This window comes from Phacochoerus africanus, chromosome 8 (assembly GCF_016906955.1).
Source record: "Phacochoerus africanus isolate WHEZ1 chromosome 8, ROS_Pafr_v1, whole genome shotgun sequence".
Lineage (NCBI taxonomy): Eukaryota > Metazoa > Chordata > Mammalia > Artiodactyla > Suidae > Phacochoerus > Phacochoerus africanus.
Genome location: NC_062551.1, coordinates 136,894,009 through 136,918,473, shown reverse-complemented (window position 1 = coordinate 136,918,473; position 24,465 = coordinate 136,894,009). Strand labels below are relative to the sequence as shown.

General features: G+C 36.5%; 1 protein-coding gene across 1 annotated transcript in view; it reads left to right on the top strand.

Annotated features, from left to right (window-relative positions):
• The window catches only part of MSH4 (mutS homolog 4), a 112,456-nt gene extending 96,543 nt beyond the window's left edge, over positions 1-15,913 (top strand). The window contains exons 18-20 of the mRNA XM_047788619.1: positions 857-1,031; positions 2,937-3,025; positions 15,502-15,913. Of these exons, the coding sequence (XP_047644575.1) occupies positions 857-1,031; positions 2,937-3,025; positions 15,502-15,693 (456 nt within the window). The 3' untranslated portion in view covers positions 15,694-15,913. The remainder of the gene's footprint in view (positions 1-856; positions 1,032-2,936; positions 3,026-15,501) is intronic.
• The last annotated feature ends 8,552 nt before the right edge of the window (positions 15,914-24,465 follow it).

Below are 24,465 nucleotides of genomic sequence, written 5' to 3'. Positions count from 1 at the left end.
GCCTACGCCAGAGCCACAGCAACGCTGGATCCGAGCCGCGTCTGCAACCTACACCACAGCTCACGGCAACGCCGGATCGTTAACCCACTGAGCAAGGGCAGGGACCGAACCCTCAACCTCATGGTTCCTAGTCGGATTCGTTAACCACTTCGCCACGACGGGAACTCCAGAAGGTACTTCTAAAGTAAATTTTTTTTATAAGTTGAGGGAAATGTTATGATTTTGTTTATGATTTACTTTTCTAATAAATAATTAGCTCAGTTAATAGCCTTATTTCTAGTAAACTTCATCCATTCAATATCTTCAGATTTTTTTTTTTAGGGTTTTATTTTTACATTTGTTCTTTTTCCCAGAAGTAACATACATGTGTATGTGAAAACATAATAAACAAGTTTCCTTAATTGAATATAAAATTTTATTTTATTTTATTTTTTGTCTTTTGTATTTTTAGGGCCACACCTGAGGCATATGGAAGTTTCCAGGCTAGGGGTCAAATCAGAGCTGTAGCTGCAGGCCTATGCCACAGCCACAGCAATGCAGGATCCAAGCCACGTCTGTGACCTAAACGACAGCTCACGGCAATGCCAGATTCTTAACCCACTGAGCAAGGCCAGGGATCTAGCCTACAAATTCATGGTTCCTAGTCGGATTCGTTAACCACATGGTGGGAACTTCGAATATAAAATTTTAAAACATTATAAGATGAATTGACTATGTTAGCCTCTAAGTTAGTCAGTTTCATTTCCACATTTCTGCTAAGCTACTTAGAAAGCTAAACTAAAATTTTGTTTAAATAGTAAAAATAAAAATTTCTAGTTCATTTAAAATTACTGATATTCATTATTATATATTCTAGGCATTTACACTGTTTGCTACACATTTCCTGGAACTATGCCACATAGATGTTCTGTATCCTAACGTGGAAAACATGTATTTTGAAGTTCAACATGTAAAGAACACCTCAAGAAATAAAGAAGCAATCTTGTATACCTACAAACTTTCTAAGGGACTCACAGAAGAAAAAAATTACGGTATGCATATAGAAATTGTGTGTATACACTGAAACACTGCATATTTTTATAAGACAAACTTTCTTCTCCTCTTTACTTATTGGTCAATCTAACCAACTTTCATTCTTTTGAGTGCTTAAATGTTCCAAGACTGTGTTTTCTATGTCCAACTCACATTTTAGATATATTAAGCTTATTTTAAAGCATATTAACAGTAACTGTGTAGAACTACAAAAGTTGCAGAAGTATAGTTTATGTCCTTAGAAAATATAATTTGGTTTTTATTTGCAATTTATATAAAGAATTGAAAATTGTGTATTTCTTAGACACTATTTCAGTAACAGGATCCTTCTGTTTTATTCAGATTCAGGAAATTTAATAAATAAATCTTAAGTCCTAAAATGTAATGTACTTTCAAATTATATGTATTCATAAACTTCATTAGTTATTTTCTATCTGAATCATTATGTGACATAAACTTGCACAGATTCAGAGAATTTTCAATTGAAATTTACATATAAAATTCCAAAAATTATTTTAGCTATGAATGTGACCTTTGTGAGTGAAAAAAACATCTTTTCTTTGGTATTTGAAATGGGAAAGTCAAATAGAAAACTTAATTTGTATCAGATGTTTAATCTTTAGAAGCCTTGGGGTTCCCGTTTTGGTGCAGCAGAAACGAATCTGATTAGGAACCATGAGGTTGCCGGTTCGATCCCTGGCCTTGCTCAGTGGGTTAAGGATCTAGTGTTGCCGTGAGCTGTGGTGTAGGTCATAGACGCAGCTTGGATCCTGCACTGCTGTGGCTCTGGCGCGGGCGGTGTCTACAGCTCCGATTGGACCCTAACGTGGGAACCTCCACATGCCGTGGGTGCAGCCCTAAAAAAAAAGATAAAAAGACAACAACAGCAAAAATCTTTAGAAGCCTCAATTTCATCTATGTGGGCTTTTGAAGATTAAATGAATTATCAAATACAAACTACCTAGCATAGTGCCTAGTAATCTGTAACTTCTAAATAAATGTTAGCATTTCTTCTATTGCTTCTGAAGCAATACTCTATTAACAAATAGCAGAAAGCTTATAAGGCACTTATACAAAAATTAAACCCTGAGAACATGAGAATGATGGTTGGTATTTGAATTTGCATGAAGGATAGTCAACTACCATTATATCTTCTGAGAAATCCCTCCCTCATTGACCTATCTGCTGGATAGATGAATATTCTAGTGGTAGGCTTATCTCTGACTAAACATTTTTCTACCCTGCAAAATCCATATGTCCTTTGACCCATAAACCAACTAAATTTGTGGTTGGAATTTCAATGTTACTACTATTATTTGATTTTCTAATTACCTCTTTTTCTGTTCCTGTCTTGTTTTCTGCTATCTCAGAAGTATCTTGAGAGGTAATTGATTCTAATTTGTCTTACATGTTTTTTGCCTTGTTTTTTTTTTTTTTTTTTTTTTTTTTTTTTTTTTTTTTTTTTTAGGGCCGCACCTGCGGCATACGGAGGTTCCCAGGCTAGGGGTCTAACCGGAGCTATAGCCGCCATCCTACACCAGAGCCACAGCAACGCCGGATCCAAGCCGCATCTGCAACCTACACCACAGCTCACGGCAACGCTGGATCCTTAACCCACTGAGCAAGGCCAGGGATCGAACCTGCAACCTCATGTTTCCTAGTTAGATTCGTTTCCGCTGCGCTATGACGGGAACTCCTGTCTTACATGTCTTAGCAAGAAATTAAATCTAATAATTGGTAAGTTGTTATCTAGAACTTAGGAAAGCTTGATTTTGAGAATTAAGTAGTTCATAAATGAGCTACTAAGTAAATTCAAATCTGTGAAGAAAAGATTAATACTGGTTAAAACAAACACAAAAATACCAGTAATAACACTATTGAAGCTCCATTGTTTATAATTTTAGGATTAAAAGCTGCAGAGGCATCATCACTCCCACCATCAATTGTCTTGGATGCCAAAGAAATCACAACTCAAATTACCAGACAAATTTTGGTAAGAAGCTTTTTAGCAATAAGAATTATTTTTCAAATTCAAGAAAATGCTTTTAGTATATGTTTATTATGGTCTTGGATCTAAATATATAATAATTAATAATTAAAATATCTAAAACAAAAACCTAATTCCTAAATAAAGAAAATCCTTTTTACTTCACAAAACTTTTTTTTATAACTTTCCCCAGCAAATCTACTAATAAGATAGGAGACAAAAGTTAAACAGTTCAGTTCCTGCAATACTTATTGCTACACTAACTTTATAAGAAAATAAATCTCTGTAAAGTAAGCATTAAAATAAAAATCGCTTTGCATAACATTTTCATTTTTTTTAGTTTTCAAAGCTTTTCTATTCATTATCATATATAAGCCTCATAACTTTTCATGAAGCAGGTATAATAAAAGATAAATGATAAAAGTATTTTACTTTTATACAGTTTTATAGGTGAGGTTCACAGAGGTTAGGTGATTTGCTAGGAAGCAGTAGATCCAACACTTGAATTCATGTCTGCTAACTGAAAATTTGGAAATCTTTTTTGCATCAAGTTGCTTTATACAGTTTTAAGAATCTGGTGTTTTGAGTAAACCATGCTAGGTGCAGTACAAAATTTTCTTCAGTGTTAAGTTTCCTACATCTTTGACACTTACTTTTTTAAAAACTCGATGAATTTTATTATATTTATAGTTGTACAGCCATCATCACAACCCAGTTTTACAACATGTTCATCCCAACCCCCCAGCCCATACCTCCCCCCACCAACCTGTCTCCTTTGGTAACCATAAGTTTTTCAAAGTCTGCAAAGAAGTTTACTGTATCCTTTTTTTTGATTCCATATATAAGTGATAGCATATGAAATTTGTGTCTCACTGTCTGGCTAACTTCACTTAGCATGATAATTTCTAGGTCCATCCATGTTGCTGCAAATGCCACTATTTCTTTCTTTTTTATGGCTGAGTAATATTCTATTGTGTATATGTAACACATCTTCTTTATTCTACTGTTGATGGATATTTACATTGCTTCCATGTATTGGCTATTGTATATAGTGCTGCAATAAACAAAGGGATACATGTATATTTTCTTTTCTTTTCTTTTCTTTTGTCTTTTTGCCATTTCTTGGGCTGCTCCTGCTGCATATGGAGGTTCCCAGGCTAGGGGTCTAATCAGAGCTGTAGCCGCCAGCCTACACCAGAGCAACAGCAACGCGGGATCCGAGCCATGTCTGAAACTTACACCACAGCTCATGGCAACACTGGATCCTTAACCCACTGAGCAATGCCAGGGATTGAACCCGCAACCACACGGTTCCTAGTCGGATTCGTTAATCACTGAGCCATGACGGGAACTCCATGTATATTTTCAGGTCATGGTTTTCTCTGGATAGATGCCCTGGAGTGGGATTGCTGGATCAAATGGTAATTCTATTTTTAGTTTTTTGAGGCATCTGCATACTGTTTTCCATAGTAGTCGCACCAATTTACATTCCCATCAACAGTGTGAAAGCGTTTCCTTTTCTCCACACCCTCTCCAGCACTTATTGTTGTAAACTTTTTGATGATGGCCATTCTGGCTGGTGTAAGGTAGTACATCATAGCTCTAATTTGTACTTGTCTAATAATGAGTGATGTTGAACATCTTTTCATGGTTTTATTTATTTTTTCGCCATCTATATGTCTTCTTTGGAGAATTGCTTGTTAAGATATTCTGCCCATTTTTTTGATGAGGTTGTTTGGTTTTTTGGTATTGAGCTGCAGGAGGTGTTTATAAATTTTGGAGATTAATCCCTTGTCAGTCATTTTGTTTGCAAATATTTTCTCCCATTCTGTGAGTTGTCTTTTAATTTTGTTTAGGGTTTCCTTTGCTGTGCAGAAACTTTTAAGTTTAATTAGGTCCCATTTGTTTATTTTTGTTTTTCTTGTCATTATTCTAAGAGGTGGATCAGAGAAAATATTGCTATGGTTTATGTCAGAGAGTGTTCAGCCTGTGTCTTTCTCCATGAGTTTTATAGTATCTGGTCTTATATCTAGGTCTTTAATCCATTCTGAGTTTATTTTTGTGTATGGTGTTAGGGAGTGTTCTAATTTCATTCTTTTACATGTGGCTGTTCAGTTTTCCCAGCACCATTTATTGAATAGGCTGTCTTTTCTCCATTGTATATTCTTGCCTTCCTTGTCATAGATTAGTTGATGTAGGTGCTTGGGTTTATTTTTGGGCTTTCTCTCCTTTTCCACTGATCTGTATTTCTGTTTTTGTGCTAGTGCCACACTGTTTTGGTGATTGTAGCTTTGTGGTATAGTCAGGGACCAGGGAGCCTGATTCCTCCAGCTCCATTTTTCTTTCTCAAGGTGGCTTTGACTATTCTGGGTCTTTTGTGCTTCCAAACAAACTTTAAAATATTTTGTTCAAGTTCTGAGAAAAATGTCCTTGATAATTTGATAAAGATTTCATTGAATCTGTAGATTGCCTTGAGTAATCTAGATGTTTTGACAATATTGAGTCTTACAGTCCAAGAGAATGGTATATGTTTCCATCTGTTTGTGTCATCTTTGATTTCTTTCATTAGCATCTTATAGTTTTCATAGTACAGGTTTTTGTCCCTTTAGGTAGGTTTATTCCTAGGTATTTTATTCTTTTTGATTTGGTGGTAAATGGGATTGTTTCCCTTCTGATCTTTCATTGTTAGTATATAGGAATGCAGTCAATTTCTGTGTATTAATTTTATATCCTGTGACTTTGCCAAATTCATTGATGAACTCTAACAGTTTTCTGGTAGCATCTTTAGTATTTTCTAGGTGCAGTAGCATATCATCTGCAAACAGTGATAGTTTTACTTCTTCCTTTACAATTTGGATTCCTTTTAATTCTTTTTCTTCTCTGATTGCCATGGCTAGGACTTCCAAAACTATGTTGAATAGAAGTGGTGAGAGCAGACTTCCTTGTCTTGTTTCTGATCTTAGCAAGAATTTTTGAGCTTTGCACCATTGAGAATGATGTTAGCTGTGCATTTGTCATATATGGCCTTTACTATGTTGAGGTATGTTTCCTCTATGCACATTTTCTGGAGGGTTCTTTATCAGAAATTGGTGTTGGATTTTGTCAAAAGTTTTTTTTGCATCTATTGAAAGGATCATATAGTTTTTTGGTTTTTTTTTTTTTTTGGTCTTTTTTTCCCTTTCTAGGGCTGCTCCTGCGGCACATGGAGGTTCCCAGGCCAGGGGTCCAATCGGAGCTGCAGCCACCAGCCTACACCACAGCCACAGCAATGTGGGATCTGAGCCGCATCTGCAACCCACACCACAGCTCACAGCAATGCCGGATCCTCAACCCACCAAGCAAGGCCAGGGATCAAACCCGCAACCTCTTGGTTCCCAGTTGGATTAGATAAGCATTACGCCACAATGGAAACTCCAGGATCATATAGTTTTTAAAATTTGTTTTGCTTTGTTTTGCCTTTTGAGGGCCACTCCCATGGCATAGGGAGGTTCCCAGGCTAGGGATCTAATTGGAGCGGTAGCCACCAGCCTACGCCAGAGCCACAGCAATGCAGGATCCAAGCTGTGCCTGCTACCTACACCACAGGTCATGGCGACGCCAGATCCTTAACCCACTGAGCAAGGCCAGGGATCAAACCTACAACCTCATGGTTCCTAGTCGGATTCGTTAACCACTGTGCCACAACGGGAACTCCTAAATTTTTTTATTACTCAATGAATTTATTACATTTATAGTTGTACAGTGATCTTCACAATGCAATTTTATAGGAATTCCATCCCACAACCCCAGTGCATCCCCCCATCCCCCAAAACTGTCTCCTCTGGAGACCATAAGTTTTTCAAAGTCTGGGAATCAGTATCTGTTCTGCAAAGAAGTTCATTCTGTCCTTTTTACAGATTCCACATGTCAGCGAAAGCATTTGATGTTGGTGTCTCACTGTATGGCTGACTTCACTTAGCATGATAATTTCTAGGTCCATCCATGTTGCTAAAAATGCCAGTATTTCATTCCTTTTGATGGCTGAGTAATATTCCATTGTGTATATGTAACACCTCTTCCTGATACACTCTTCTGTTGGTGGACATTTAGGTTGTTTCCAGATCTTGGCTATTGCAAATAGTGCTGCAATGAACATTGGAGTACATGTGTCTTTTTGAATCACGGTTTTCTCTGGATTAGATGCCCAGGAGTGGGATTGCTGGATCAAATGGTATTTCTATTTTTAGTTGTCTGAGGAATCTCCATACTGTTTTCCACAGTGGTTGCACCAATTTACAATCCCACCAACAGTGTAATAGTGTTCCTTTTTCTCCACATGCTCTCTAGCACTTATTGATTGTAGACTTTTGGATGATGGCCATTCTGGCTGGTATAAGGGGGTAACTCAGAATTGTTTTGATTTGCCTTTCTCTGATAATGAGTGATGTTGAACACTCTTTCATGTGTTTTTTGGCCATCCGTTATGTCTTCTTTAGAGAATTGTCTGTTTATATCTTCTGCCCATTTTTTGATGGGGTTGTTGGCTTTTTTGGTATGGAGCTGCAGAAGGTGTTTATCAGTTTTGGAGATTAATCCCTTGTCAGTTGATTCATTTGCAAAGATGTTTCTCCCATTCTGTGGGTTGTCTTTTTGTTTTGTTTAGGGTTTCCTTTGCTGTGTGGAAACTTCTAAGTTTGATTAGGTCCCATTTGTTTATTTTTGTTTTTCTTGTCATTACTCTAAGAGGTGGATCTGAGAAGATGTTGCTGTCATTTATGCTGCAGAGTGTTTGACCTACATTTTCCTCTAAGGGTTTTATAGTATCTGGTCTTATATCTAGGTCTTTAATCCATTTTGTGTTTATTTTTGTGTATGGTGTTAGAGGGTGTTCTAATTTCTTTCTTTTACATGTGGCTGTCCATTTTTCCCAGCACCATTTATTGAATAGGCTGTCTTTTCTCCATTGTATATTCTTGCCTCCTTTGTCATAGATTAGTTGGCTATAGGTACGTGGCTTTAATTCTGGGCTTTCTATGCTGTTCCACTGATCTATATTTCTGTGTTTTTGCCAGTACCATATGGTTTTGATGGTTGTTGCTTTGTAGTATAGTCTAAAGTCCGGGAGCCTGATTCCTCCAGCTCCATTTTTCTTTTTCAGGATATCTTTGGCTATTCTGGGTCTTTCGTGGTTCCAAACAAATTTTAAAATATTTTGTTTGAGTTCTGTGAAAACTGTCCTTGGTAATTTGATAGGGATTGCATTGTATCTGTAGATTGCCTTGGGTAGTATAGTCATGTTGATAATATTGACTCTTCCAATCCAAGAGCATGTTATGTCTTTCCATCTATTTGTGTCACCTTTGATTTCTTTCATCAGTGTCTTATAGTTTTCAGAGTACAAGTCTTTTGTCTCTTTAGGTGGATTTACTCCTAGGTATTTTATTCTTTTGGATGCAATGGTAAATGGGATTGCTTCCCTAATTTATCTTTCTGATCTTTCATTGTTAGTGTATATAAATGCTGTCAATTTCTGTGTATTAATTTTATATCCTGCGACTTTGCCAAATTCATGGATGAGCTCTAACAGTTTTCTGGTAGAGTCTTTAGGATTGTCTAAGTATAGTATCATGTCATCTGCAAATAGTGATAGTTTTACTTCTTCCTTTCCAATTTGGATTCCTTTTTTTTCTTTTACTTCTCTGATTGCCGTGGCTAGGACTTCCAAAACTATGTTGAATAGCAGTGGCAAGAGTGGACCTCCTTGTCTTGTTCCTTATCTCAGCGGGAATTCTTTCAGCTTTTCACCATTGAGAATGATGTTAGCCGTGGGTTTGTCTGGGTTCATCATATATGGCCTTTACTATATTGAGGTAGGTTCCCTCTATGCCCACTTTCTGCAGGGTTTTTTTTTTTTTTATCAGAAATGGGTGTTGGATTTTGTCAAAGGCTTTTTCCGTGTCTATTGAGAGGATCATATGGTTTTTATCCTTCAGTTTGTTAATGTGGTGTATCACACTGATGGATTTGCAGATATTGAAGAACCCTTGTATCCCTGGGATAAATCCCACTGAACATGATGTACAATCCTTTTAATGTATTGTTGAATGCAGTTTGCTAGTATTTTGTGGAGGATTTTTGCATCGATGTTCATGAGTGAAATTGGCCTGTAGTTTTCTTATCTTTGCCTGGTTTTGGTATCACGGTGATGGCAGCCTCATAGAATGAGTTTGGGAATATCCCTTCCTCTGCAATTTTTTGAAATAGTTTCAGAAGGATAGGTGTTAGCTCTTCTCTAAATATTTGATAGAATTTGCCTGTGAAGCCATCTGGTCCTGGACTTTTGTTGGAAGTTTTTAAATCACAGTTTCAATTTCAGTTCTTGTGATTGGTCCATTCATCTTTTCTATTTCATCTTGGTTTAGTCTTGGAAGATTGTACTTTTCTAAGAATTTGTCCATTTCTTCTAGGTTTTCTGTTTTATTGGCGTATAGTTGCATATAGTAGTCTCTTATGATCCTCTGTATTTCTGTGATTTCTGTTGTTACTTCTCCTTTTTCATTTCTAATTTTATTGATTTGAGTCCTCTCTCTTTTTTTCTTGATAAGTCTGGCTAAGGGTTTATCAATTTTGTTGATCTTTTCAAAGAACCAACTTTTCATTTCATTGATCTTTTCTGTGGTTTTCTTTGTTTCTATTTCATTGATTTGTGCTCTGATCTTTATGATTTCTTTCCTTCTGCTAACTTTAGGTCTTGTCTATTCTCTCTCGAGCTGCTTTAGATGTAAAGTTAGATTGTTTATTTGAGCTTTTTCTTGTTTCCTGAGGTAGGCTTGTATTGCTATAAACTTTCCTCTTAGAATGGCTTTTGCTGCATCACATAGGTTTTGGAGTGTTGTATCTTTGTTGTCATTCGCTTCTAGGTATTTTTTAATTTCCTCTTTGATTTCTTCAGTGATCCATTGGTTGTTCAGTAGCATGTTGTTTAGTCTCCACGTGTTTGTGTTTTTTGCAGTTTTTTCCTTGATGTTGATTTCCGGTCTTACAGTGTTGTGATTGGAAATGATGCCTAATACGATTTCAGTTTTCTTAAATTTACTGAAGCTTGGTTTGTGGCCCTGAAATGTGATAAATCCTATAGGTGTTTCTTCTTGTTCCCTTATCTGTATGATAATTATCTGCCTTTTAATTTTGTGTAGATTTTTTGTGTGGTCTCCTTTTTGCAGACGATAGGGTTATAGCCTCTCTTGCTTCTGATGTTTGCCCCCTCTGTGGCTGAAGTTGGTGTGGGAGCTTGCTGCAGGTGGACTGTCCAGTGGTAGGTGGAGCTAATTCTTATCCCTATGGTGGGTGGGGCTTTGTCTCTGTGTGTGATTAGAAGCAGCTTTGTGCCTTAGGCAGACTGTTTGCTGATGGTTGGGGCTGTGTTCCCACCCAGATTATTGTTGACCTGGAGTTTCTTGGCTCTAATGGATGGGGTCAGATTTTTCCAAAATGGCCACCTCTAGAGGAGCTCATGCTGATAATAATTCCCAAGACCTTTACCTTGAATGTCCTCCCCCCACAAAGTTCCATTGTTTTCCCTGAATCCTCCAAGAACCACAGGCAGGACTGACCTAGATTCCTATGGAGTATCTGCTTTGCCCCAGGACCCAGTGCACATGAAAGTCTGTGTGTGCCTTTCAAGAGTGGAGTCTCTGTTTCCCCTAGTCCTGTGGAGCTCCTGTGCACAAGCCTTACTGGTCCTCAATGCCAAATGCTCTGGGGCCCCTCCTCCAAATGCCAGATCTCCAGGAGTGGGAACCTGACATGGTGCTCAGAACTTTCACTCCCATGGGCAAGTCTCTACAATATATTTTCCAGTCTGTGGGCCACCCACCCGGTGAGTATGGGGTTGCTTATATCACATAAGCTCCCCTCTACTGTCTCAGTGTGGCTTCCTCTTTGTCTTCTGGAATAGGATATCTTTTTTGGAAGTTTGCAGTCTATTTGGTTGAAGATGTTCAGCAGTTGGTTGTAATTTTGTTGCTTTTATGAGAGAAGGTGAGCAGACATTCTACTCCACCATCTTAATCTCTTTCACAATTTCTTTTAAAATATTGCATTCCTCAGTCTTTTGACCTCCCAGACTGTCTTTATGATTTTGCTTGCTGAATTACCCCATTGGAATTACTTCACTGGTAATTTTAGCAGTGCTCCAGTTCTGAAGAACCTCTCATTGCCTAATTCTTCAGAATTTATCTTGCCAAATTCCAATTATGGAGAATCTCTCCAGTAGCCTTCTAGGCTTTGTATTTCCCAACGCTGCTCAAAATATATTCAAGACAGGCTAATTTTATCCACTGCAAATTAATATATTCTAATTTTAGTTGATTATTTTACTGGTTAATTTTTTTCTTCTGTTTTATTAATCTGTGTAGTTTCTTACAGTGATTATTTCAAAATTTTCCTATTCCTGAACCCTCAATAACTTTACTCTCTACTGAAAATTCACTTTCTTTACTTTTTGAGAAACTTGAGGTCATGCTGATGAGTCCTTAAACCTTTTATCCTTCAGAATTCTATTTTGGAGTTTCTGTTTTTTACCCATTTCTTTCCCTTCCTAGCTCAGAGGAAGAGATTACCTTTCAACCTTTTTAAGGTTAATTTTTCTACCTTCTTTCCAGCCCCATTAAGATATAACTTCATCAGTTTCTTTTCTCTTTGCATCCTTAGTATTTTTTTTTCCACTGGTTCTTCTTTTTCCTACAAATATGGTTAGGCCTTCCTTCCTCCCTCCTTCCCTCCCCTCTCTACCTTCCTTCCTTTCTTCCTTCCTTCCTTCCATACTTTTCAAACTATATTTCTCTTCCTTTTACTGCACATTTCTCAAGGGTAGTCTGTACTTGCTTTTTCCATTGCCCACTTGCACATTGGATCTTGTCATCAATCTACTGAAAGTTTCTTCTTAAATACCAACTATTTATATAATCTTATGGCCTTTTTTTTCACTTCTTATCATCTCTGTTCCCTTTATAGTGTTCGAAACTACTCTTCTTTATGTTTTCATAATTCTTCCCTGTCTTGGCTACTGTAGAATTATGTTCTGGATGTTTTCATTCTCCTACCTATTTGATAATTACTTCTTTCCTTTCTTCCCTAGTGCTTTTTATTATTCTACCTACTAAATAGAAGTATTCCTAAGATTTTTCCCTTGTTTCTTTGTTCAAAATTCTATACTCTTTATCATCCTTTCCTCAGTTTCCATTTTGTTTCAGACTCTGAGTCTCCATATTTTTTTTACATATTTCTTCTTGAAATTTTAATTTATATTTTCACTCTTCAGTGGGTCCAAAATTAAATTTAGCATCTTTTGAGAAATTTCATCTCTTCACTTTCAAATCTCCCTTTAGAGTCTATGAATCCTTCTTTACTACCTCTTATTAGGACTATGCAGTAGGTTCTCTCTCTTTTCCAACCCATCCTATGTACTTCTACCAGGTTGTCTTCTTTTTTTTTTTTTTTTAATGTGTAAGGAGATTTTCTTTGGCTAGAGGCTTTCCAACATTCCTTACATGCTACAGTTTCTCTTTAGTATTAATTCTCAGGTATCTGTTGACATTGTATTTCTTTCTTTTTTTGTTTCTTTTGTCTTTTTGCCATTTTCTTGGGCCGCTCTCGCGGCATATGGAGGTTCCCAGGCCAGGGGTTGAATCGGAGCTGTAGCCACCAGCCTACGCCAGAGCCACAGCAACGCTGGATCCGGGCCGCGTCTGCAACCTACACCACAGCTCATGGCAATGCGGGATCGTTAACCCACTGAGCAAGGGCAGGGATCAAACCCACAACCTCATGGTTCCTAGTCGGATTCGTTAACCACTGCACCATGATGGGAACTCCCAGGTTGTCTTCTAATGCATAGTTCTTATCACATTATTTCCTGATCAGAAATTTTCAGTTGCTTCTTACCTGATACAAGTTAAACTCCTTAGCCTAATGTTGAAAGTCTTCTATGATTATTTCTCAAAATATAATCTGAGAATTACCTATATTAGAATACTGGATACCATCCCAGAATTTCAAAGGTCTCCTGTGGCTCAAGAATATACATTTTTAACCAGTCTTCAGGTGATTTTTAAGCACACTAAAACTCGTTAACTGCTGCTTTATGATCTCCTTTTGTTTACTACCCCAACCTTACATAAACTTTCTCAATTTAACCATAACATACATTTCTACTACATTGTATTACTTGTCATTTCATCATTTTGACCTGGTTGTGTACCATGCTTTTTAATGTGTTTGCTCTGTTTTCTCCATATGGAATGCCCTACCTTCTAGGCTCTTCTTTCCATCAAGATTCATTTCAAATACTCCATCCTATTTAAGCTTTTCTTGACCCAAGCTGGAAGTGAACTTTCTTTCCTCTGAACATTTTGTACCTCTTACAGAATTTTTCATGATTACCTTAATCAATTGCTTGTAAACATGTCAGTTTCACTGTAAGACTTAGATTTTTGACTTCATTATTTATGTCAGGATGACATTTTTTTATGTCCTATAGTCAGAAACAGAAATTACGGGGTCTGGAATATAGATAGTAATAGACATTCAATAACTGTTATTTAAATAATAAACTGTTAGTTAATCAATCAGTGTATCAAATGATAGATATATGAATATATGATAATTGTATTCTATCTCATGGAAGCATTTTTGCTATTGTGACAGTAGAGATCTATCTGGAATCCTGGCCATTGAGGAGTTGAAGGGATTGTATTTCACTTAGTGAATGGAAACTGACTAAGACTTTACCTAACAGTTCAGATTAAAAACTGCTGATTCCCCTACCTAGCTCAGGCAAAGAAGTGAAAGAAGAATTTTCCAGCTGTACTCCCAACCCTGAACGAAAGTATTCAAGAACTGAATATCTAAAGTTCTTCCAAAGTATTAGAAAATTCCCATTTTTTTAAGCAGTATTTCTTAGGTATCATTAAGTATAGTTTGTTAATAATTAAGTCATAATTTCCAGTAGCTTTTATTGCTGTTTATTTATTTTTCTTTTTTTCTCATCATAACTTTATTTATTTATTTTTTAAGGTATACAAGGTGATTATTTTTTATTTATTTATTTTTTAATATATATATATTTTTAATTTTCCCACTGTACAGTAAGGGGATCAAGTTATCCTTACATGTATACATTACAGTTACATTTTTTTTCCCCACCCTTTGTTCTGTTGCAACATGAGTATCTAGACAAAGTTCTCAATGCTACTCAGCAGGATCTCCTTGTACATCTATTCTAAGTTGTGTCTGATAACCCCAAGCTCCCGATCCCTCCCACTCCCTCCCTCTCCCATCAGGCAGCTACAAGTCTTTTCTCCAAGTCCATGATTTTCTTTTCTGAGGAGATGTTCATTTGTGCTGGATATTAGATTCCGGTTATAAGTGGTATCATATGGTATTTGTCTTTGTCTTTCTGGCTCATTTCACTCAGTATGAGATTCTCTAGCTCCATCCATGTTGCTGCAAATGGCATTATGTCATTTCTTTTTTATGGCTGAGTAGTATTCCATTGTGTATATATACCACCTCTTCCGAATCCAATCCTCTGTTGATGGACATTTGGGTTGTTTCCATGTCTTGGCTATTGTGAATAGTGCTGCAATGAACATGCAGGTGCACGTGTCTCTTTTAAGTAGAGCTTTGTCCGGATAGATGCCCAAGAGTGGGATTGCGGGGTCATCTGGAAGTTCTATGTATAGATTTCTGAGGTATCTCCAAACTGTTCTCCATAGTGGCTGTACCAGTTGACATTCCCACCAACAGTGCAGGAGGGTTCCCTTTTCTCCACACCCCCTCCAGCACTTGTTATTTGTGGATTTATTAATGATGGCCATTCTGACTGGTGTGAGGTGGTATCTCATGGTAGTTTTGATTTGCATTTCTCTTACAATCATATTGCTGTTTATTTTAAAAATGTAATTTACCCCCCAGGCAGTATTTTCTTTTAGGCTCTAGCAATTTCTGTATATGGACTCTCTTGAGGGACGAACAGTTTACTGATGACCCATTCTGTCTACCAGTTTATTTGCTGGGGAAATAAAGTAGGAGATAGCAGAGTAGTACTCCTGAGTGACATTTAAAATTATGAATACTGAATAGCAATGAGCAGAGTCATATTTATTTTCGCATACCTTTTAAAGAGAAAATGTTTGTAGAACATAACTCTGGTGGATTTTCTGTTACTTCTGATTTTGTGTTGAAAAATTTGACCTGTGTAGCACATGTTTTCATTGAAAAGTCGTTTTCAAGGATAAGTAGTAAATACTCATTAGAAATTTTATTCCCCAAAGAACATTTACTTATTCTGGTGTATTATTTGCTAGTTGGATGGGACTGGCTTATCCAAAGGAGTTAGTTAGCCATTGCATTCTTATTTCTATGAAAGGAAATAGGATATTGCCAAAATAAAAACCATAGTATTCATATTTTAATTTTTATCTATTTTTTTCAATTAACAGCAAAATCAAAGGAGTACCCCTGAGATGGAAAGACAGAGAGCTGTGTACCATCTAGCTACTAGGCTTGTTCAAACTGCTAGAAACTCTCAATTGGATCCAGACAGTTTACGAACATATTTAAGTAATCTCAAAAGGAAGTATGAAGCAGATTTTCCCAGGGCTGAACAAGTTTCAGGGAAAACTGAAGAATAACAACAATTCATATCTTACACTAATGAAATAATATGTCTTAATGAGGAATCTAGAATGCATTTTTCCCACGAGCAAAAGAAAAGAATACTTGTTAAATTTTATATTTTAATTGAAAATTACATTATATTATTCTCAGAATTATCTATATGTTCTATAAAAGAAAGTATTTGTTATATAACTTAAGAAGTAAAGGACTGATTTTTACGTTAGAAAAAAATCAGTCTAATGTGATATTTTATTTATGAAATCAGTCTAATGTGATATTTTCTTATTCATGTTGTTATATCTTATGTTTATTTATGTTTACAAGTTATGGTTTAAAATGTTATCGTAAATACTTTAACTGAAAGAAACTTTTCCTTTTTGGTCTGAAAACTTGGATAAGGTTTTCTTTCACACTCTTTCTAAAGCAGTGTTTCTTTTACCCTCTTATTATAATTCAGTAATCTCTTAATAACCCCAGATTCCAACACTAGATGCTTCTGAAGTTTGTTAGAATGGTGTTGAGAATTTTAAAGTATTCCTTTTGGAATTTATGATACTTATAAAGGGTGATATTAAGCAAACAGATATTTTGTAATGCAGAGGGTTTCTGGAGTTAGTTACCAAATAGCCAAATGTTTCATTTCCTACTCACCAACTTCTTCTCTTTTCCCCTTTCCAAATTTTCATTTTTGACCATTTTTTTTTAAAGTGAGTAACCAAGATAGCAGAAAAGTGGTATTGATATATTTCCCCCAACTTTGCTTCACCAGGGAGCATTTATAGAACTATTTTTCCATAGTCATGTGGCTCACATCACCATTTAGAGTTAACCCAAAGGTTATTTTGGTTTCGTAAATGGACAAAAGAAAATGGAAAACCATCAATTATTCAGTAACTGCAAAAGAACTGGGCTTTTTTGCTTTTTTTGGTCTTTTTACCATTTCTTGGGCCGCTCCTACAGCATATGGAGGTTCCCAGGCTAGGGGTCGAATGGGAGCTCTAGCCACCAGCCTATGCCAGAGCCACAGCAACGTGGGATCCGAGCCGCATCTGTGATCCTTAACCCACTGAGCAAGCACAGGGATCGAACCCGCAACCTCATGGTTCCTAGTCAGATTCGCTAACCACTGAGCCACAACGGGAATTCCAGAACTGTTGTCTTCTTAAGCATCTTATATCCACAGTTCAATCTCAGTAGGTGACTTACTTGCATAATTTCAGCCCAAACTCCTAAAATAGGGAAGATATTCTTGGAAACTAAGTATCTGGAATTCAGGATATGCATTCAATAGGCTGCAGGAGTCGTAGTAATTTGACCAAAAAAATTGTTCACAGACTGGTTAGGGCCCTATTTTGATAGTATATGTGTATTTTTATAAAATGTAATGTTAATATTTTTGACTTTATTAAACTCTTTCTCAGCATTCTAAGTACATATTAGTAGCCAGGTAAAGTTATAATTTGAATGACATATACTTTTTTGAAAAGTAATTGTAAATTAGTGTTGGAATTATATTAGATGTATATTAAATGTTCTTTTAGAACTATGTATATTTCCTATTGCCATGTTTTAGAAATAGAGCACCACAGTATTTGAATTTGACCATTAGACACATTTTAGTTCACAGCCTTTGAAATGAATTATATTTTATACAGTCATTTCTAAGAGCAGTTAGATAATTAGGCTTTTGGAAAATTTCTAGAAGGCACTTAGGAAGGAAAGGGTTGTTTGGGAGGACATGGAAGAAAGGGAAGGAAGCAGTAAAAGGCAGAAAGGGAGCAGGGCTGTGGAGCAAAAACAGGCAAGCAGAGACAGATGTGAAGTATTAAATATACTGAATATCATTTCCTTAAATGTATTACCTTTCCTTTACATTTAACCCCAATATTAAATTCCACCAGACTTTTAAGAAATTCTTCATCACTTAGAGCTTTTGATGCAAAAATTACAGCCAACTGATTAATCTCTTTTATTTTAGATTTGAAATGCTGAAATAAAAATGGGTTTATATCTTCTTAAAATTAAATTACTTTTTCTTCAGTCATTTTGTGTGAGGCAGAAACATATGAAAAAGTAAATCAAATGAAGATATAATTATTAAGTCATGGTATGATAGAAAAGAGGTGAATACTAGGGAGACAATCCATTCTTTAATTTTCAGGTCTATTTGCTTTACTCTTCAGTACCTCTTTGCTTTTGCCTTTCTCTAAAATTACAGATCATTATCTTATAATCCAGCCTTTTAAGATAAGTGTCCATAATGTTTTATCAAACTCCTTGAATTTCTACTGCAAAGCCATTCTTTTAGTCTGTTACATCTTTTTCCTGACATAAAGTAATCTTTTTTAAGTCTAGAGGTAATTTATATGGGAGTAGAGGAAATGGGCAGTTTATCTTCATACCTAGGAAGTTTATTTTGTTTATTTTTAAATTTATTATGGTAATTTATATACAGTGAAATTAACTTTTTTGGTGTACAATTTTATGAATTTTAGCACACTTTTGGATTAGTGGAACCACTACCACAATGAAGATACAGAACAGTTCTATTATCACCACATGATTCCCTAGTACTTTCCCTTTGTAGCATTCCCTAGTACTTTCCCTTTGTAGCCAAATTCTTCCCTGACCCCTAAATCTAACCCAGCAATCACTGGGAATGGTTAGGTGTTCCTTTCCTATAGTTTTGTTTTTCTAGGCATATAGGATGTAACTCTTTGAGACTAGCTTCTTTTACTGAGCATCATGCACTTTAGAATTTACTCATGTGGTTTTTCCTTTTTATTGCTGCCTAGTATTCCATTGCTTGTATGTACCACAGTTTATCCATTCATTCACTGAAGAACATCTAGTTTTTGGTGATTATAAATAAAGCCATTATAAACATTTGTGTGGGGATTTTGTGTGAATGTTAAGTTTTAATTTATTTAGGTTAAATAGGAGTAGAATGGCTCCTTCGTATTGTTAGTGTCTATTTAATTTCATGAGAAGCTGGAAAACTATTTTTCAGAGTGTCTGTACCATTTTGCATTCCTGTCAGCCAAGTATGAGAGTTCCAATTGTCCCATGTGTCCTTTAGCACTTGGTGTATTGTTGGGGTTTATTTGTTTGTTTAATTTTTGTCTATTCTAATAGACATATAGTGACTAATGCATTTAAAATATTTTAAAATTATTTTGACCATTCTTTAGCAAGGAAACAATTTTTAAAAATCTTTTTCCTAAATAGTTTTTAGGTGCTTTTTAGTTTAACCTCTCCAGTAACACATTTGAAAATCTTTCCCTTCCAGCAAAAGTCTTAGAGCAGGCTTCACTGTTAAAAAACTTCAAAAAGTCGTGAGTTCAGCAGAAACAAACCCAGCTGGAATCCATGAGGTCACGGGTTTGATCCCTGGCCCCACTTAGTGGGCTGAGGACCCGGCATTGCCATGAGCTGTGGTATAGGTCGCAGATGTGGCTCAGATCTGGCCTTGCTGTGTCTGTGGTATAGGCCAGCAGCTGTACCTCCGGTTTGAACCCTAGCCTGGGAACGTCATATGTTGCAGGTGTGGCCCTAAAAAGTAAAAAAAAAAAAAAAAAAAAAAAAAAAAAAGAACTACAGAAGTCTAATTCAGTAATATTTACCATGAATCAGGAAACATACTAGGTTCTAGGAGCACAGAAAATATCTGACCATGAAGTAAAATTTTAAAGTGCAGTAAAGAGAACAAAACATATACCAGGGTTGGGACACCATGTGATGAGTACAACAGTAGAGGAACATGGGAAGGATGTTAGCACAAGATAAGTATACAAATCTTTGTGGATCAAGGGAGTTTAAAGGGTAGTGAAATATGTCAGGTGTTCAGGAAGGGAAGAACATTTTAGGTAAAATCAGCATATGTAAAAGCAAAGAGTTGTGAAATGGCAAGTGGTTTGGTTTAGCTGGGGGATAGAGTGCATGGAGGGTGGAAAATGATGAAGGAGGTGCTTTATATCAATTCTCCTTTAGATGACTGAGGAGTTTGTAGGTCTGTGGCTAGAGGGTGGAAGAGGGTGGTGGTGGTGGTAGTAGAGGGAGAGGATGAGCAGATTTCCATTTTAGAAAGATCATCTGAGTGGTAGCATAAATGGTTTTGGGATGTGTGTTTGAAACCAGAATCAAGGAGATGAAATAGTTTAAGAAACTAGTTTCAGCTGTCCAGAAGAGAATAGACGATTAAGGATAGAAACAATGAGAATGGAACAGATATGTGTGTGTGTGTGTGTGTGTGTGTGTGTGTGTGTGTGTGTGTGTGTGTAAAGGAGAAGAAAGGAGAGGGCGGAGTGGCTGGTGAAGGAGAGATGTTGATTTGAAAGCTATTAAGGAGAGTCAGTGCTGACTAGATTTAGTGACTCATCCAATTTCTCAGTGAAGGGAAAGTATTATAGATTGCATTGTGTCCCCTCAAAAGAGATGGTTAAGTCTAAATTCCCTGCACCTCAGAATGTGACCTTATTTTGAAAATAGAATCATTTCTTAATTGGTTAAGATGAGTTCATACTGGAGTAGGGTGGGCCCCTAATCTGATAGGAAAAACCATGTGAAGAAGAGGATTGGAGTGATAAATCTACAAGTCAAGGAATGCCAAAGATTGCTGGAAGACCACCAGAAATTAGGAATAGGCAAGGAAGAATTCCCCTATAGTTTTCAGAGAGAGTGTGGTTCTGTGCTAACACTTCAGTTTTGAACTTCTGGGCTCCAAACTATGAGACAGTAAATTATAGTTGGTTTAAGCCACTTAGTTTGTGTACCTTGTTAAAAGTAGCCCTAGCAAGTTAATTGAGAAGGAAAGTGTTAAGTATGATTCTAGGTGGTAATGCCATCAACCTTGTTGTGAAATACAGAAATAAGGAAAATTCTAGTAGAAGTTCCTGAAATTTAGGTGCTATTTGTTGCCCACTCTCTAGCAATGTTGTGAGCCATGTTCAATGAAAGTGATGACTAGATAAAATTAATTGAGCTCTCTTATAGCTGAAGATATAAGAGGAGGAGGGTGGAAGAAAAGGATGGAAACTAGAGAATTAATTTAAAAGATTTGCTGGCAAATTTGCTCAGAAAATTCACTTCATCTGGATCAGCAACCTTGTTTCTTTATAAGCTAGATTAAAGGTATTTTTTCATTTTCTTCATGTTAACACATATTTTCAATGAAAATAATTAACTGTTTTACATGCTACTGGTAAAATATTCAAATGTTAATGAACTATGTATTGTGTGAACTTCCTATATACTTATTTATGAACTTAAAATATGCTCAATCGTAATTAATGTAGTTTAAATGTAATAAATAAACATTCCTATAATTCAACCCTAAAATGCATATAAGGGAATGAAAATGGAAGGAAAGGAAAAGCAAGTGATCTAGTTATATTGTTACTTTGCCATTTCTGCTCTATTCTTCAGAAACTTAAACAACACAATCACTTCATCTTACTCTAAGACTGGAATGAATACCCTTTCTTATGAATTGTCAAAATTTTGATAGTCCCCAAATTGCAGATAGACAAAATGGATACTGTCAGCCACAATCTGCTAAAGTGGATCTAAATGCAGTGATGTGATGGGGAACAGATTCTTATTTTCAGGGACTGTGAAGTGTCCATGATTTTTACCTTACTTGCAGACTAGCTGTTTAGCTTACCATAGTATCATGTTTGGTGTCAGAGAACAAAAGACCAGGGCAGAAACAAAGAACCTTATTACTATTACTAGTGGCACAGCATGCACCCGTGTTTGTATTGGTTCCATGTACCCACATCCTCTAAGACTTGGAGTGGTCCAGGTAGATGTGGACATAGTAGATTGATGTTTTGATGTTATAGCTGAAGAACCCTAAGCTTGGGAAACTCCAGTTGTTGGGGGTTTTTTAGGTTTGGTTGGTTTTTTTCGCTTTTCAGGGCCGCACCTGTGGCATATGGAAGTTCCCAGGCTAGGGGTCTAATCAGAGCAGCAGCTGCTGGCCTATGCCACAGCCAGAGCAATGCGTCATCCGAGCCACGTCTGTGACCCACATCACAGCTCAGGGCAATGCCAGATCCTTAACCCACTGGGCAAGGCAGGGTTGGAACCCATGTCCTCATGGGTTCATAACCCACTGAGCCACAATGAGAACTCCTGGGAAACTCCAGTTTTTTTTTTTTTTTTGCCTTTTCTAGGGCCGCTCTTGCAGCATATGGAGGTTCCCAGACCAGGGGTCTAATCGGAGCTGTAGCCGCCAACCTACACCAGAGCCACAGCAACACAGGATCCGAGCCGCGTTTGCAACCTACACCACAGCTCACGGCAACGCCAGATCCTTAACCCACTGGGTAAGGCCAGGGACAGAACCTGCAACCTCATGGTTCCTAGTCGGATTCGTTAACCACTGCGCCATGAAGGGAACTCCACTCCAGTCTTTTAAAGTGAGCTTCAAGCAAACCTGCTTGACCATTTCCCCAGAGAAAGACATTGCCTTTATTATATTAGACATTGAAGAAAACTGCCCTCTACTCAGAGGGAGCCACTGTGTCTTCTAAGGCTACTCACTGCACAAACATCCTTAAAAGGTAGTCAAGAGTGATATAGTCAGTGCCTCTGCTCACAAGACAGGTGGAAGCATGGGAGATCCATGGAGAATTGTCCCCCGTTCTGACCTTTGTGTTGCAAAAGTTTGACCACATCGTTATATAGAGTTATTACCTTAGATATTCCAAAAGAGCTAAAAAAATTGTTTTAGAATATATTCTGATTTTTTAAAGATGTTAAGTTTCTTTATAATCAAATATGCAGATTTAACTGATAATATTTTCATTTTGATGTAACATTGGATCAAAATTACCCATTTCTTTATTATATTAAATGTATATAATTTGGAGGTGGGTAAAATGGGTTAAGGTGGTCAAATGTTGCACTTTCAGTTATAAATAAGTCCTGAGGATATAATGTACAGTGTGATGACTAGTTAATGATACTGTATTATGTATTTGAAAGTTGCTGAGAGAGTAGATCTTTTTCATTTTTTAAAATTTATAGGAATATATAGTTTACTTAGTTTTGTTTCAGGTATACAACAAAATGGATATTATGTGTATACATATATATATATATATAAACACACACACATATACCCATTCTCTGTCAAATTCTTTTACAATATAGATTGTTACAAAGTATTGAGTAGATTTCCCTGTGCTATGTAGTAGGGTCTTGTTACTTATCTATTTTATATGTAGTAGGATATATAGGTTTATCTCAGTCTCCTAATTTATTCCCCCCTCACACACCAGTGTTTTCCTTTTGGTAACAATAAGTTTGGTTTCAAAGTCTTTGGGTCTGTTTCTGTTTTGTAAACAAGTTCATTTGCATCATTTTTTTTAGATTCCACATATAGCTGATGTCATATGATACTTATCTTTCTTGACTTCCTTCGCTTAGTAAGATAATTTCTGTGTCCATCCATGTTGCTGTAAATGGCATTATTTCAACCTTTTATATGGATGAGTAATATTCCACTGTATATATGTACTGCATCTTTATCCATTTCTCTGTTGATGGACATTAAAGTTGCTTTCATATCATGACTATTGTAAATACTGCTGCAATGAACATTAGGGTCCATGTATTTTTTTGAATCATGGTTTTCTCTGGATTAATTTTAAACACTCAAAGTTCTTCGTCCTTAGTAGTAAGGAATAGATTTTTATGCATATTGTATCTTATTTCACATCCAGTTATTTATTTCATTTTATGTTTTATGATCTTTTATTTTTTATTTCTGAAACGATTTTTATTTTCCCCTTATAGTTGGTTTACAGTGTTCTGTCAGTTTTCTACAGTAGAGAAAAGTGACCCAGCTCTCTTTCTCACATTATCCTCCATTGTGCTCCATCTCAAGTGACTAGATGGGTTCCCTGTGCTATACAGCAGGATCTTACTGCTTGTCCACTCCAGGTGCAATAGTTTGCATCTATTAACCCCAGAATCCCAGTCCCTCCCAGTTCCTCGCCCTCCCCCTTGGCAACCACAAATCTATTCTCCAAGTCCATGATTTTCTTTTCTATGGAAAGGTTCATTTGTGGCATATATTAAATTCCAGATATAAGTTATATCATACGGTATTTGTCTTTCTCTTTCTTACTTCACTCAGTATGAGAGTCTCTAGTTCCATCCATGTTGCTGCCAGTGACGTTATTTTTTCTTTTTTATGGCTGAGTAGTATTTCATTGTATATATATATATATATATATGCCACATCTTCTTAATCCATTCATCTGTTGATGGACATTTAGGTTGTTTCCATGCCTTGGCTACTGCGAATAGTGCTGCAATGAACATATAGGTGCATGTATCTTTTTCAAGGAAAGTTTTGTCTGGATATGTGGCCAAGAGTGGGATTGCTGGGTCATATGGTAGTTCTATATTTAGTTTTCTGAGGTACTCCATACTGTTTTCCATAGTGGTTGTACCAGCTTACATTCCAACCAAAAATGAAGGAGGATATCCTTTCCTCCACACCCTCTCCAGCATTTGTTATTTGTGGACTTCTTAATGATGGCCATTCTGACAGGTGTGAGGTGGTACCTCATGGTAGTTTTGATTTGCATTTCTCCAATAATTAGCGGTGTTGAACATTTTTTTCATGTGCTTTTTGGTCATCTGTATATCTTCTTTGGAGAAATGTCTATTCAGGTCTTTTGCCATTTTTCAATTGGATTGTTGGTTTTTTTGCTGTTGAGTTGTATATTTTTTTTGTATATTTTAGAGATTAAGCCCTTGTTGGTTGTATG